The sequence below is a fragment of the Chiloscyllium plagiosum genome, unplaced genomic scaffold, assembly GCF_037043375.1.
Source record: "Chiloscyllium plagiosum isolate Xiang-an unplaced genomic scaffold, Cpla_swu_hap1 HiC_scaffold_18, whole genome shotgun sequence".
In the NCBI taxonomy this organism is placed as follows: domain Eukaryota; kingdom Metazoa; phylum Chordata; class Chondrichthyes; order Orectolobiformes; family Hemiscylliidae; genus Chiloscyllium; species Chiloscyllium plagiosum.
Genome location: NW_028270156.1, coordinates 49324503 through 49339766, shown reverse-complemented (window position 1 = coordinate 49339766; position 15264 = coordinate 49324503). Strand labels below are relative to the sequence as shown.

Below are 15264 nucleotides of genomic sequence, written 5' to 3'. Positions count from 1 at the left end.
ATAGCTTTGTATGCCTTGGCATCACAAGTGCATATCCAAATGCTCCTTGAATATTATGAGAATTTCTGAGTTTGCTACCTTTAGAGAAATAGAATTCCAGATTCCCACCACACTCTACCTTAAAAACTTTCCTTACATCCCCTCTAAATCTCCTGGGACCTCCCTTAAATCTATACCTCTTAGTTATTGATCCCTCCAATAAGGGGAACGGTTTCTTCTCGTCTCTCCCGATTATGTCCGTCATAATTTTATACTTCTCAATCATGTCGCCTTTAGTCTTCTCTGCTCCAAGGAAAACTACCCCAGTCTGTCCAGTCTCTCTTCATCCCTGAAGCTCTGCTGCATAGGCAACATCCTGGTAAATCTCCTTTGCACCTTCTCCTTCCTATAATGTAGATTCAGGAACTGCACACAATTCTCTAGTTGTTGCCTAAACAGCATTTTATACAGCTTCAGTGTACATGCACACTAATTTCTCTTTGATCCTCAGTGCTTCCCAGGATCCTACCATTCATTGTGTATTCTCTTGCATTGTGATAAACTTGGGCAGGACAAATGGCGTGTTTATCCAGATGGAATTCCATTTGCCACTGCTGACGATACCATCCTGTAATCTTAGACTACCCTTTTCACTATTTTCCACTGCACCAATTTTTGTGTTATCTGTAAACTCAGTGTAGTGAGCCCTATAGATTTAAAGTCTGGAATCTTGCATGTGTAAAAAATCAGTGGTTTTATAAGATTATTAGCAAACATAAGCAGAAATTCCAAACACACGAAGTTCAGCAGTTCTATCAGATATTTCAGATCCTCTCCTTGAGGTGGAAAAATTGTCGTCTTTGGAGTTGGTTTATTTTATCACTAGTTTCTTGGTTTGTATAGATATAACTTTGTGGTTAGGAAGTAAAGGTTTCAAATTCCTTGTTGAATTTCATGTCTTTGTTTCTTGGGTAGTCAGTAGGTATGCTGCTTTTGTTGCAAACCCTGAGGCATTTTGACAATGTACAAATTAATTTCTACAGATCTGCAATTTTCCAGCCTGTTGTGATCTCTCACACTCTCAGCTTGCTGTTTGTTCTATACTCGCCGTTTGAGGCAGGCTTTAATGTTCACAATTTGTCTGTTTGAAAAATAAACCACATTCCATCTTTGTTCACTGAAATGTGGTTACAATCTGTAGGCAGCTTTCAAATGAAAGCTACACTGTTTCTGGTATTCTAACCTTGGCAGCTCTGTCTTGGACCAAGTGATAAGATTAATAAACACAGGTGTCGTAGGCTTGCACATAAGGCTTAAATCTCAAATAAAGTATTTGAATTTACACATTGAAGATTTACCCCTTTGAAGACAATAGAAGCCTTATTTTACTCCAGTGTCTTTAGTTTAATATGACACATCTGCTTTATTTTATCGAACTTGGAAACTTCATTTTCCTTTTGACTTGTGGATTGAGGTGTGAATATCAGCAATTATCATGTCTGAAAGTTTGTTTCTTGCTATTCCCAGCCCATGTGACTGTGTACACCTCTATAAAAGTACTACAAGTATTTCAGTTGATATCAACGATCATTTACATTTCACACTGTTAAAGTAATGAAATGATCCATGGCATTTTACAAGAGCATTAATAAACTGAGTATGATACAGAGCCACATCAGAAAATATCAGGTCTGATGGCTTAAAAGCTTGTGTTCTATGCAGTGTCTTAAAGTGGGAAAGCAAGGTGGAGAGTCAGTGGTGTGAATAAAGTATCCCAGAGCTTGGAACCCAAGGCAATGGCCACCAATGTGGAATAATTCAAATTGGAATGTACATGAGGCAGAATTTTAGGAGCACATATATCTTGAACAGTTGTATGGCTGCTACAGAGATCAGGTAGGGCAAGACCATGGAGGAATTTTAAAACAAGGATGAAAATTCTTAAATCAATACTGCTTGAATGTGTCATGAACCATGGATCACAAATCAGAATCACATATGGACATATCAAACTTTTAAATTCTAGCATGTGCTTTTTAATAGAGGAGTAATACAGCCAAAATGACTGCAGAAATAAATCCAGTGGCTGTCTGGAGTGAGAATTCTGGAATGTCACACCTGCTGTGTTGCAAATTTCAAAAGGTGAAATACGCTATAAACTAAACTGGAGTCCCTGTGAGTATCTCAAACTACGAATATGATGTTTAAAAAATGACAACAGTCTGAGCAAGAGACTTATTTGTGTTTTCCCTTTCAAGAATGCAAATGGGCAGGGGTTAAAAGTGAACTTGAACCTAGAACTATGTTTGTCAGTAGCTTAACTTCCTAGTGTGCGTGCTAGTGTGCTATGAAGATCATAATTGGAAAACAAACATTAAAACCCCTGCACTACAGAGAAAAAAAGGGAAACAGCTGGGTGTTGCCAGCTATTTACTGCTGAAAACAACCAGGACAAAGGAGTTTCAATCAATCTGCAATTGCAAGAACTGCAAAATTGACTATTCAGCTTCCATCGATGCTGCCGGTGACATCCACTGTAGTAGCAGCAATATTCTATAATCTACTCTTCAAAAACAACACAGAGAATGAAATACATGTCTTTTCAGAGAATCACTGGATTCATTTCGGTATATTGGTTTGTGTTTAAAATGCATAATTTAAGACACCATTCTGCTCCTTATGCAGTGAAGGATAACCGTCAGGGCTGGAATAGTGTCAGTATTCTGATACTGATTTAACAACAACAATATCATGTATTTATATCCTCCTTTTAATAGAACATAATGATCCAAGATGCTTCGCAGGAACATTCTCAATCAAAGCTTAATGCTGAGCCACATAAGATGTTAAAGTAGCTTTGTCTAAAACGGGAGGTTTTAAGGTGAACCTTAATGAAGAATAGGGCAATTGAGAAGCTAGGAGCTTTTGGTGAGGAATTCTGAAGCTTTATGACTGAAATAACTGCACTGAAGCTGCTATCCCATCACCAAGTAACCCTTTATTTATGTGTGCACAGTGCATGGGCTCTGACCAGCCAGATCAAAGTCAGTTTGTAGAATGAGGAGACTGTCTGAATCTCCTGTTTATATCTGTCAGCCAGGGCTCCCTGACTGGAAATTGTTAACCTGGACCAATCAGGGATCTCGTAGTCAATGAGATCCACTTGACCCTCAATCCAATCACTACAATGACCTTGGCAGGTAAAAGTATTTCCACCAATGATAGCACGATTATAAGTGGGATTGATCAAGAGGCTACAATTATAGGAACTTTGATATCTTAATGGTCATTAGTTTTGGAGACATTGACAGAGAGGGAAGGGTGAGGACCTAGAAAAGCATAAATGCAAGGATGAGAACTTTAACATTAGGCATTACTTAAAGAGATGGTATTAGAATTGTGATTCAGTGATATTTCATTCCTGCCTTTGTCCATCAAAGTAAATCTATGTATCACTATTAGAAATAAGGTTTTCCTGGAATCCATAGAATTTGTTATATTGTTCAGTTTGTAGTCTTTGATTGCACAATTGTTTTCATTGTGTCTTTATTTTCTTTTTTTTTCTGAAGAAATGTTTTGCCTCTGTTGTATGGTTTCCTGGAAAATAATCTTAATTCAGGATGACCTGTTATGTGAAATTCCATGTCATGACCACCATCTATTATAAAGTTAAAAATGACACTAGTGTGCTTCCAATTAAACCTGTTGGACTATAACCTGGTGTTGTGTGATTTTTAACTTTGTACACCCCAGTCCAACACCGGCATCTCTAAAGCATGACCATCTATTATAGGTTGTATGAATTTGGGATTATCCTCTTAATGAATTTGATCAGTGGTTAAAAGATCCTAGCCCAATTATGTACAGCACTCCAAAGCTATTGTGTAGCACATTCAAAATTTATTGGACAAGAATATTCCAGTTCCATGGCATCATGGTGTTAGCGCGGATGAAATGATATCAGTCCGAGCCCAGAGTGCGGTTCAACAATCGGTAACGTTTATTACTGCAGTAACGCCGGCGGAGGTCGACCGAGGTTCGAATCTCGGCTGCTCTGCTGTTCCCGTGCGCAGCTTCATATTATATACTTTTAGTTGTCAGGATGTGTGGGATTTGAGGATGAATGGGATGATAGTTCCCCATCATCACTGGAGTAGGTGTGAATAGGCTGTTTCCTGCCGTCCCAGGAGAGTTGCAGGGCACACACAATAGGGTGCTAATTGGTTTATGTAAAACGGGTCCGGGTATTATCTGCTTGTCTCTCTCTGTGAGGGCAGGGGCTAGCACCCCCCTTTGTTCCCTTGGGGTGTTGGTGTGTATTGGTCTGTCCGTACCTGTCTGGTGGATGCCTGTCCTTTGTGTCAGAATGGCTCCGTATCGATGGGTATGTGTGTGTTTCAGTCAGTCTCTTGATGTGATTAGGAGATGGGTTTCCATATTTAATTAATTCCGGAGTTTTGGCCCATGAGTCATGGGTAATGTTGGTCTAGTGTGGATTCTATCTGTCCTCTGTCTCCTATCTCCCAGTCACGTGGGCAGACCGGCAGCTGCTGAGTTTTTGTGGGTTTTAAAGCTGCGACTGCGTTTAAAACACAAAAATGAATTCTTATCGTTTCCTGATGTAGGCATAGTCCCGTGGCAAATGCGGGGCGGCTCTGATGCCCGCTTGCAATGGGCAAATCATGCAATATGAATTTATTAAAAACTTGAAATTAAAAAGTGAGCTGAATAGCAACTATTGCAACAAATGCTGATTGTTAAGTAACCCCATCTGATTCCTTAATGTCCTTTAGGGAATGAAATCTGCCGTACTTATCTGAGTTGGCCTATATGTGATTTTAGAGCCACAGAAATATGGTAGACTCTTAATTATACTCAGAAATGGCACTAGCTAGTTCCTCCATTCATGCAATGAATAGGGATAGCCAATAAGTACTGGCCTAGCTAGCAACATCCTGTCGTGGAAATTAAATCGACTTGACTCAACTATTAGCAAGAGCAAAGAAAGGAGCTTTATTTAAATTCTGCAGAATTGACCCCAGTACATTCAGCGAGATGCCTCAATGTAAAGGGGTATCTGAGCATTGTTCAGATACTTGCCTTGTACGGTTTCTTATCGCTCTCTCAAGGGCAAAGACTGGGAAAACTCAAGTTGTTATTCTGTCATCCCCTGGTCTTGGACATAATAGTTCTTCACCTTTCGCTGAGTTCGACTATCGCCAGGTCGAGTTGAATGTTTATAAAATTCAAACAGAAACAAGCTGACTGCAAACCTCATCAAAGTATTGTTTACAAAGCTCAGCATAGCATTAAATTTTAGAAAAGCATTCTCTTTCAAATTTCACAGTAAATGATAATTTTCCATTACAATCCACATCTTCCATGATTAAATATATAAAAAGGAAATCATTGTGGAGTAATAATGGAATCAGGATTTAACAATTTGTAATCTGAATCCTAATGATTGGCACTGCTCAGATATGAATGAGGTATACATTTTTGTGTTATGCTGTGTTATAATAGCCATTTTCTCTCCTTTCCATCTTTCTAATGCAGAAAGACCCAAAAGAGGCCATATCAATTGCCATCTCAGCCCGGGCTCTCTTTGATATGGAAGAAGAGCATGAGTTGTTCTTGACAGAAGGAGAAGAAGAGTTTGTAAGCCATCAAATCACCAATGAAAACATACCACTAAAGGAGGGCATTGTTGCTCCATTTGTCAAGTTAAGTTGCAAACTACACCCTAGGCCTGTCTCGAGCCATTCTATGAACTATTTATCACAGCCTTGCATTCAGCTAATTTAGAAGGCATATTGGCAATATTTTACTGTTACATTTTGAGATATGAAACAAATTTAGAGGCTCTTAATTTTTACGATTCTTCAATACATCATTGCCATTCATTTTCATGAACTCTCAATTGATTCCTACCCATCCCAATGTATGCAGTACATGTGTTGCAGACCACTTGGATTACTTCTGTTTGTGAAACAATTTGAGTTGCCCTGATGTGAAAAGCCATTATATTGTTCACAATACTTTTATCTTCAGACTTCAAAGCTACCTCTGTATTTATTGAATAGCAACAGTAATTTAAGGATGAATAATCATTTCTCTCCTCCTTAGCCCTTGTAAAGCATCCTAATTTCCTTTATTGCGTCTTTTAGGCGATTCAAATGGTAAATAACAAGTTATTGGCGAGAGATCCAGAAGAAAAGCAACTCTTTGAAATTATACTTCTATCGACTCACAGTGCTGAAGGTGGAGTGCGGATCATTAATAGTGTAAATCATTATGGTGAGTTGGAATATACGATGGATCATATTTACATTCATTCCCCCTCCAACATTCCATATAATTATGGCTGATCTGATTACTCAACATTCCTGTTAACTCCCAATAACTTTTCAAACCCCAACTTTTAAAATAAAACCTGTTAATCTCTGTCTTAAAAATATTCAGAGACTCTCCTTCCACTGTCTCTTGAGTCTCCTTCCAAAGACACTCAACACTTCATGAGAAAAAGAAGTCTTCTCATTTCTGCCTTAAATGGAAAACACCTTATTTTGAAACTTTGATCTATAGTACTAAATTTTCCCACAGGAATTAGTAAAATGCTTTCAAAAGTAATCTGTTCGAATGGCACATTGTGGGAACTGACTAGTGAGCAAGTTATATTTAACTTGGTATTGTGTAATGAGGCACCACTTTCTAGCATACTCGCATGAAAACTGTCTGACTTTTTCAATTGTTCTGCTGTTTTCTGTATCACGAGTTATTGCCAGATCTGCTGAATTTCTCCAGCCATTTTTGTTTTCTTTCAGATTTGTGGCATCCACAGTTTTTTGTTGTATTTCAGTTTTTTTTAATGCAATGAACTGTTAACCTATCCAGCTCTTCAAGGCAAGGTTGTAAAGCTTCAGTAAATGTATGTAAACAAAATAGACCTTCAAACCTCTTGGCAGGAAGTACAAAATATACCCATTAATAGCAGTAAATAGGAGATTGAGGGATGAGAAGAACTTGGTGAAATTATAATCAGTAGGGAAGTGGTACTGAGCAAACAGATGGAGCTGTGGATTGATAAGTCTCCAGGTCCTGATGGAATTCATCCTAGAGTTTTGAAAGAAACAGGAAATAAGATAGTGGATTTTTTTTTAGTGAATAAGGTTCCATAAGTTTGGAAAATAGAAGCAAATGTAGTTTTTTTCTGTTCAAGAAGAGGTGGAGGAAGAACTCAAGGAAATTATTAGCCAGTCAGTTTAATGTCTTGTGGGAAAGAGGTCAATCATTAAAAAGCATTTTGGCTGTGCACTTGAGAACAGTAAGCATTGTTTTGTCAAAGTGAATATTGGAATTCTTTGAAGGAATAACATGTGCTTAGATAAAGGGGAGCATGTAGGCAATCTGTCCTTGGATTTCCAGAAGACATTTGATAAGGGGCCACATCAAAAGGCTATTGCAAAAAATAAAAGCTCATGTTACAAGGGCAAAATATTAGCATGCATAGAAGATTGTCTAACTGGCAGAAAACAGTATGCAGAAACTAATCTTTGATTGGCAGAACACGATGAATAGAATCCCACAGGGATCTGTACTAAAACCTCAACATTTTACTATTTACATCCATGATTTGATGAAGGTCCACAGACAGCACTGAGGTAGGCAGAAAACTATATTGCAAGGAAGACATGAGGATACTGACAGATATAGATAGGTTCACTGAGTGGACAAAAATCTTGCAGATGGACAATAACGTGAGAAAATGTGAAGTTGTTCATTTTAATAATAAAAAAGTGTTACTTAAATGGAATGTGAAGTTCCAAGAGAGATTTAGGTGTCCTAATGCATGAGTCACAAAAAGTTAAATGCAGGTACAGCAGAATAAAGCAGAATAATAGGATACTAGCCTCAATTCCTGAAGGAATTGAATGTAAAAATAAGAATGTTGTCCTTTACTTGCATAAGCCATTGTTGAGACGAAATCTTGAATGCTTTGCAATTTAAGTTCCCTTATTTACTAAAGGATATTCAGGTTGTTGTATAACATGATGGTTGCGTTCATGTGCAACTCTCCAGTATAGAAAAATCGTGCTTTAGAAACAGCGCTTGAATTGTTGGCGATGTAATCATGTTACAGCCAAAACACGTCTTAAAGGTTTGTGCTTTAGGAACAGTGTCCCCAGTTCGTTGGTCACATTTTAGCAGAACGACCTGTATATGCAGTGGAGCTGGTTCAAGGCAGTTTACTAGATTGATACATGGCACCAGCTAGCATTGGCAATCCAGTCACATTGCGCAGACCCTCGGAGTAATGCAACTTAGAGGATACATTGCCTGGAGTATGTAAGAATAAATTGAATAGCTAGAGCTTATTTCCACTGGAATTTAGAAGAGTGAGAGTGGGCTTGATTAAAGTATATACAATTGTGAGTGGTCTTGACATGATGGACATGGAAAGGGTGTTGCATCATGGGTCAGCACAAAACTAAGGGCACTTTACTTTTAAAATACATGAGGTCCTGTCCTTTTAGGACAGAGGTAAGGGAGAGATTTCTTTTTTCTTAAAAATACTTAGGAATTTCTGCCTCAGAAAGTGGCTTCATTAAATATTTTTAAGCTGGAATTGGATAGAATGTAAAATTGGAAACAGCCAGAACCAGCATGATCATATTAAGTGGTGGAGCAGGCTTGAGGGATCAGCTAGTCTACTTCTGCCTATTTTGCATGTTCATAAGAGGAAATCTCCTCTCCAATGTCTATCCTTTCAAAACCTCTCAGGATCTTATATGTCTAATCAAATGACCTCTTCCTCTTCTGAACTCCAGTGGCTGCATAGCCAGCCTATCCAATCTGACCTCCTGAGATAAGTCACCTATCCTAGGTATTCGTCAACTAAATGTTCTCCATTTGGGGTTCATTTAGCTCAGTTGGCTGGACACCTGGTTTGCAATACAGAGTCACATCAATAGCATGGTCTCACTAATGCATGTTAAATTGAAGCATAACCTCTTGTGTTCAATTGCCCTTTCAAAACATGCTAATAACTTTCTTCATTACTTACTGTAGCGACTAACCTTATGTGATTTGTGCACTAAGACACCTAGATCTGCATCTTAGAGTTCAGCAATATTTCACCATTTAGTTAATGTGTTATTTTTCATTCTATCTGCCAAAGTGAAAAATTTTACACTTTCTCACACTACACGCCATTTGCCAGATATTTGCCCATTCAATGAATCTATCTCCCAACTATGTCTTTTTATTCTAAAAGCAAAGAAAAATCCTGATTCTTCTCCCTGAAAGCAAGCTAATGCTCTTCAACGTTTAAACTGTTTATTTCTAAAGCTCTCCCACTGCAAATAAATTCCCATTGTCACTTCAAGGATACACTCTCATATTGGTACAATACAAATCATGGTTCGAGAATACTGACAAGTTTCTCATTAATACACAGACCAAAACCCACATGGTGCTCTTTCTAAATCTAAGATAATTTATATTAAAATGCATATAAATCACACACATTACATCACAATGCACAAGCATAAAGTATAAGTGTTCAAAATCTCTTCGGTCTAGACCATATTATATCCATGGTTTAGTGTTTTCATCCAAGTGTAATTTTTATTTGTCTCATAGTCAAGAGCAGAAAAATTGCTGATCCTTTTTCTGTGCCCAGCACAGGGATGCTGAAGGCAATTGCAGTTAGCCAAATCCAGCTTTGGCTGAGATCAACTAAATCATTGGTGTTATATCATAACCATTGAGCAAATTACTTCTCATTGTTTGTATTCCAGTTAATCATGCATTTAGTATCACTATTGGGAAATGTCATGGCAGGTGATGATGAAAGTGATACTTGTAAAAAAAATCTTATTTTGTTTGACTCACTGATGTTAGGGGCATCAAGTTTCTCCATAAGAGTGATTGGCAAGTGTTCTCTTTTGTTAGTGCAGTACAAATACAGAGGGTTTCAAATAAAGCAAACAAGGTCATCCATTGCAAAAGGTAGATGCTTTAATTGCAGTATCTCCCATGTCAATGCACTGGCATTCAAGCTAATGTTCATAGAGTCACAGAGTCATAGAAATGTACAGCATGGAAACAGACTCTTCAGTCCAACCTGACCAGATATCCCAACCCAATCTAGTCCCACCTGCCAGCACCTGGCCCATATCCCTCCAAACCCTTCCTATTCATATACTCATCCAAATGCCTCTTAAATATTGCAATTGTACCAGCCTTCACCACTTCCTCTGGCAGCTCATTCCATACAGGTTCCACCCTCTGCGTGAAAAAGTTGCCCCTTAGGTCTCTTTCATATCTTTCCCCTCTCACCGTAAACCTATGCCGTCTAGTTCTGGACTCCCTGACCCCAGGAAAAGACTTTGCCTATTTATCCTATCCATGCCCCTCATAATTTTGTAAACCTCTAGAAGGTCCCCCCTCAGCCTCCGACCCTCCAGGGAAAACAACCCCAGCCTGTTCAGCCTCTCCCTATAGCTCAAATCCTCCAACCCTGGCAACATCCTTGTAAATCTCTTCTGAACCCTTTCAAGTTTCACAACATCTTTCCGATAGGAAGGAGACCAGAATTGCACGCAATATTCCAACAGTGTCCAAACCAATGTCCTGTACAGCCGCAACATGACCTCCCAGCTCCTGTACTCAATACTCTGACCAATAAAGGAAAGCATACCAAATGTCAGCTTAGGGATCAGTCATTAAGATGTGCAGTTGGTGCTCATTTTTGAATGCTATGCATTTTAATGGTAAATTGGATCTTTAGTAGTATGATGGCTACTTATGGTCTGAACTATACTCTACCAAAGTAGAAGTGGCCATAGTTCCAGGGAACCATAGGGCTGCTGTCTCATTATAGAAACGTGACGTGGTGATTTACCCTAAGGATCACCATACCTCAGGCAAGGATAGAGGTTGTAAAGGAGAGTCCATCATTCATGGTAACCTCAGCTGATACAGTAATTGACCCCATGCTGATGGTATTATCCTGCATTACAAACCAGCCATGCAGCCAGCTAGGCTAACTGCAACAGTCTGATACATGAAATCTTGAATTCAGCATAGTTAGTTATTCAACAACTGTAAATAGACAAGTGGAACTCTGAACCAGAGAAATTAGAGTGCAAGCCCAAGTTCTTGACTGATGTGGGAATGCAGGCATCTCTGAAAGCTGAAATTCAGTGTTTCTTAGTTGCATCACAAAATTGATTACTTTGACTAATAACAGTCTCAAACTTTTTTTTGAAGAGTAAGGAAAGAAAATCGTGTCTTGTCTTTCATGAACTCAGGATGTCCCAAGGCAATTTTCAGCTGTTGAAGTACTTTCCAAATGCAGGCACTTATTTGATGTGGCAAACATTGCAGCCAGTTCATGCACAGCAAGATTCCATATCAGCAATTAAATAAATTACCTGAGTTAATGACTTATATTGAAGGATAAATGTTGACTAGCGCACTGGGAAGAATATGCAGTTTTTTTCAATTGCTTTCATCAACCCGATTGGACAAACTTATACCTTGACAGTGCTGCTGAAAGCTTTAGTCTATTGTGGTGCCAAATTGGTGCTTGTTAATAGCCATGACTCCAGACCTGAAACAAGGTTGGAGAATGTAGTGGGCAGATTGTTTTATTTGCAGAGTTTTTAACTTACTGCACCTACTTCATCACAGGGTTTTTAACCCAGCATTCAGATCTCCAGTTTCGGCTGGGTACATCATGTCCAATTTAAAAAGATTCTACCGAAAATTGTGGTAAATAGCTAGGAGGAAAGCTTTGACCACGTGACCATATAGTCAGGATGGTTAAGTGGGCTGAACAGTGTAAATGGAATTTAATTCTGAAGAATATGAGGTGATGCATTTGGGGTGAACTAACAGGGAAGGTTGAATGGTAAGAACCTAGGAAGTGCAGAGAATCACAGTGACCTTGGTACACATCTCCAGAGATTCTTGAAGGTAGCAGGACAGGCACATAAGGTAGTTAAGAAGACATACAGGATACTGAGATTAACCAGGATGTTGTCTGGACTGGAGCAATTCAATAACGAAGAGGCACAAGAAGTTGTAGGAGGTTTAGAAGGGATTTGAGGACAGATTATTTTCATCGAAAGGGTTGTGAGAATCTGGAACTCACTGCCCAAAAGAGTGGTAATCCTCATAACATTCAAGAACTGTTGAAACACCATTGCATACAAGGCTATGGGTCATGCGCTAGAAAATGGTACTCAAATAAATAGGTGTTTCATAACCAGTATGGACATAATGGGCTGTAAAATCGCTATGATTCTGACAATTTAAAAGGGCCAAATAGTTTTTAGCGCTATGTTCGAATTCCACTCCATTTCTACCTCAGAGTTCACAACACCCAAAAGCTTCGGCTTATAGTTTATCATCTCCTGTCAAGGACCGCACAGTCCAACAATCCAGAACTATTCACTCCTCCGGTGAGGTCTCAGCATAAACTTGTGTCAAGCCTCGGTATGAACTTCGGATCATTCGGGAGGCAGAGGGGGTCATAGATCAGAGTTATAGAGAAGTAGTAACTCCAAAGATGGCAGATAGATGGGTGACAGTGAGGGGGACTGGGAGGAAGCAGCCAGTGCAGGGACCTCCTGCGGCCATTCCCCTCAAGAACAAGTATACCGTTTTGGATACTTGTGGGGGGGATGACTTACCAGAGGTAAGTAACGGGGCTCAGGTCTCTGGCACGGAGCCTGTCCCCGTTACTCAGAAGGGAAGGGTGAAGAAGAGCAGAGCAGTAGTAATTGGGGACTCGATAGTTCGTGGCACAGATAGGCGGTTTTGTGGGAACGAGAGAGACTCACGTTTGGTATGTTGCCTCCCAGGTGCAAGGGTACGTGATGTCTCTGATCGTGTTTTCCGGGTCCTGGAGGGGGAGGGGGAGCAACCCGAAGTCGTGGTCCACATTGGCACCAATGACATAGGTAGGAGGAGTGCTGAGGATGTTAGACAGGCTTTCAGGGAGCTAGGTTGGAAGCTTGGAGTTAGAACAAACAGAGTTGTTGTCTCTGGTTTGTTACCCGTGCCACGTGATAGAGATTCGAGGAATAGGGAGAGAGAACAATTAAATGCGTGGCTTCAGGGATGGTGCAGGAGGGAGGGGTTCCAGTTTTTGGATAACTGGGGTTCTTTCTGGGGACGGTGGGACCTCTATAAACAGGATGGTCTACACCTGAACCTGAGGGGAACCAGTATCCTTGGGGGGAGGTTTGCTAGTGCTCTTGGTGGGGGTTTAAACTAACTCGGCAGGGGCATGGGAACCCAGATTGTAGCTTCAGGGTGCAGGGCCTGGAGTGTAGGGAGGTGAGGAACATGGCATCAATTTCCAAGGAGGGTGCCTGTAAACAGGGAAGTGGCTTGAAGTGTGTATACTTCAATGCAAGAAGTATACGAAATAAGGTAGGTGAACTTGCAGCGTTGGTTGGTACCTGGGACTTCGATGTTGTGGCTATTACGGAGACATGGCTAGAACATGGACAGGATTGGCTGTTGCAGGTTCCGGGATTTAAATGTTTTAGTAGGGTCAGAGGTGGGGGTAAAAGAGGGGGAGGTGTGGCATTGCTTGTCAAAGATAGTATTACAGCGGTGGAAAGGACGATGGATGAGGACTTGCCATCTGAGGTAGTTTGGGCTGAGGTTAGGAATAGGAAAGGTGAGGTCACCCTGTTAGGAGTCTTTTACAGGCCTCCTAATAGTCCTAGAATCATTGAAGAAAGGATTGGGAAGGTGATTCAGGAGATGAGTGACAGTAATAGGGTGGTTGTTATGGGGGACTTTAACTTTCCTGATATTGATTGGGAAAGCTATAGCTCAAGTTCGTTAGATGGGTCAGTGTTTGTTCAATGTGTGCAGGAGAGTTTCCTGACACAATATGTAGACAGGCCAACAAGAGGTGAGGCCATACTGGATTTGGTTCTGGGTAACGAACCAGGCCAGGTGTTAGAATTAGAGGTAGGTGAGCACTTTGGGGATAGTGACCATAATTCGGTGATTTTTACACTCGTGATGGAGAGGGATAAGTGTGTACTACAGGGCAAGAATTATAGCTGGGGTAAGGGAAATTATGATGCGGTGAGGAATGACTTAGGATGTGTGGCTTGGAAAAGTAGACTCCAAGGCAAGAGTGTAAATGATATGTGGAACTTGTTCAAGGGGCAACTATTGAGTGTCCTTGATAATTATGTACCTGTCAGGCAGGAAGGAAAGGGTCGTGCGAGGGAGCCGTGGTTTAATAAGGAATTGGAATCCCTTGTTAAATGGAAGAGGGCGGCCTATCTCAAGATGAGACGTGAAGGTTCAATTGGGGCGATTGAGAGTTATAGGGTAGCCAGGAAGGACCTGAAGAGAGAGCTAAAAGCAGCAAGGAGGGGACATGAAAGGTCCTTAGTAGATAGGATTAGGGAAAACCCTAAGGCTTTCTATAGGTATGTTAGGAATAAAAGAATGACTAGGGTAGGAATAGGTCCAGTCAAGGATAGTAGGGGGAAGTTGCGTGTGGAGGCGGAAGAGATTGGGGAGACACTGAATGAATACTTTTCTTCAGTATTCACTCAGGAACAGGGCATTGTTGTCGATGAGAATACTGAGGCACAAATAAGTAGAATGGATGGCTTTGAGGTATGTAGAGAAGAGGTGTTGGAAATCCTGGAAAAGGTGAAAATAGATAAGTCCCCTGGGCCTGATGGCATTTATCCTAGGATTCTCTGGGAAGCAAGGGAGGAGATTGCAGAGCCATTGGCCTTGATTTTTATGTCCTCTTTGTCTACAGGAGTAGTCCCAGAAGACTGGAGGATAGCAAATGTGGTTCCCTTGTTCAAAAAGGGGAGTAGGGATAGCCCTAGTAACTATAGGCCGGTGAGTCTCACTTCTGTTGTGGGCAAAGTCTTAGAGAGAATTGTAAGGGATAGGATTTATGCACATCTAGATAGGAATAATGTGATCAAGGATAGTCAGCATGGTTTTGTGAAGGGCAAGTCGTGCCTCACAAACCTTATTGAATTCTTTGAAAAGGTGACGAAGGAGGTTGATGAGGGGAAAGCGGTAGATGTGGTATATATGGATTTTAGTAAGGCGTTTGATAAGGTTCCCCATGGTAGGCTACTGCACAAAATACGGAGATATGGCATTGAGGGTGAGTTGGAGGTTTGGATTAGGAATTGGCTGGATGGAAGAAGACAGAGGGTAGTAGTTGATGGCAAAGTTTCTTCATGGAGTGCCGTCACTAGCGGTGTTCCGCAA

General features: G+C 40.4%; 1 protein-coding gene across 1 annotated transcript in view; it reads left to right on the top strand.

Moving 5' to 3' along the window:
* The window catches only part of LOC122557851 (cytosolic 5'-nucleotidase 1A), a 63404-nt gene that overhangs the window by 34707 nt on the left and 13433 nt on the right, over nt 1-15264 (top strand). Inside the window, exons 3-4 of the mRNA XM_087996595.1 lie at nt 5536-5703; nt 6147-6276. Of these exons, the coding sequence (XP_087852721.1) occupies nt 5536-5703; nt 6147-6276 (298 nt within the window). The remainder of the gene's footprint in view (nt 1-5535; nt 5704-6146; nt 6277-15264) is intronic.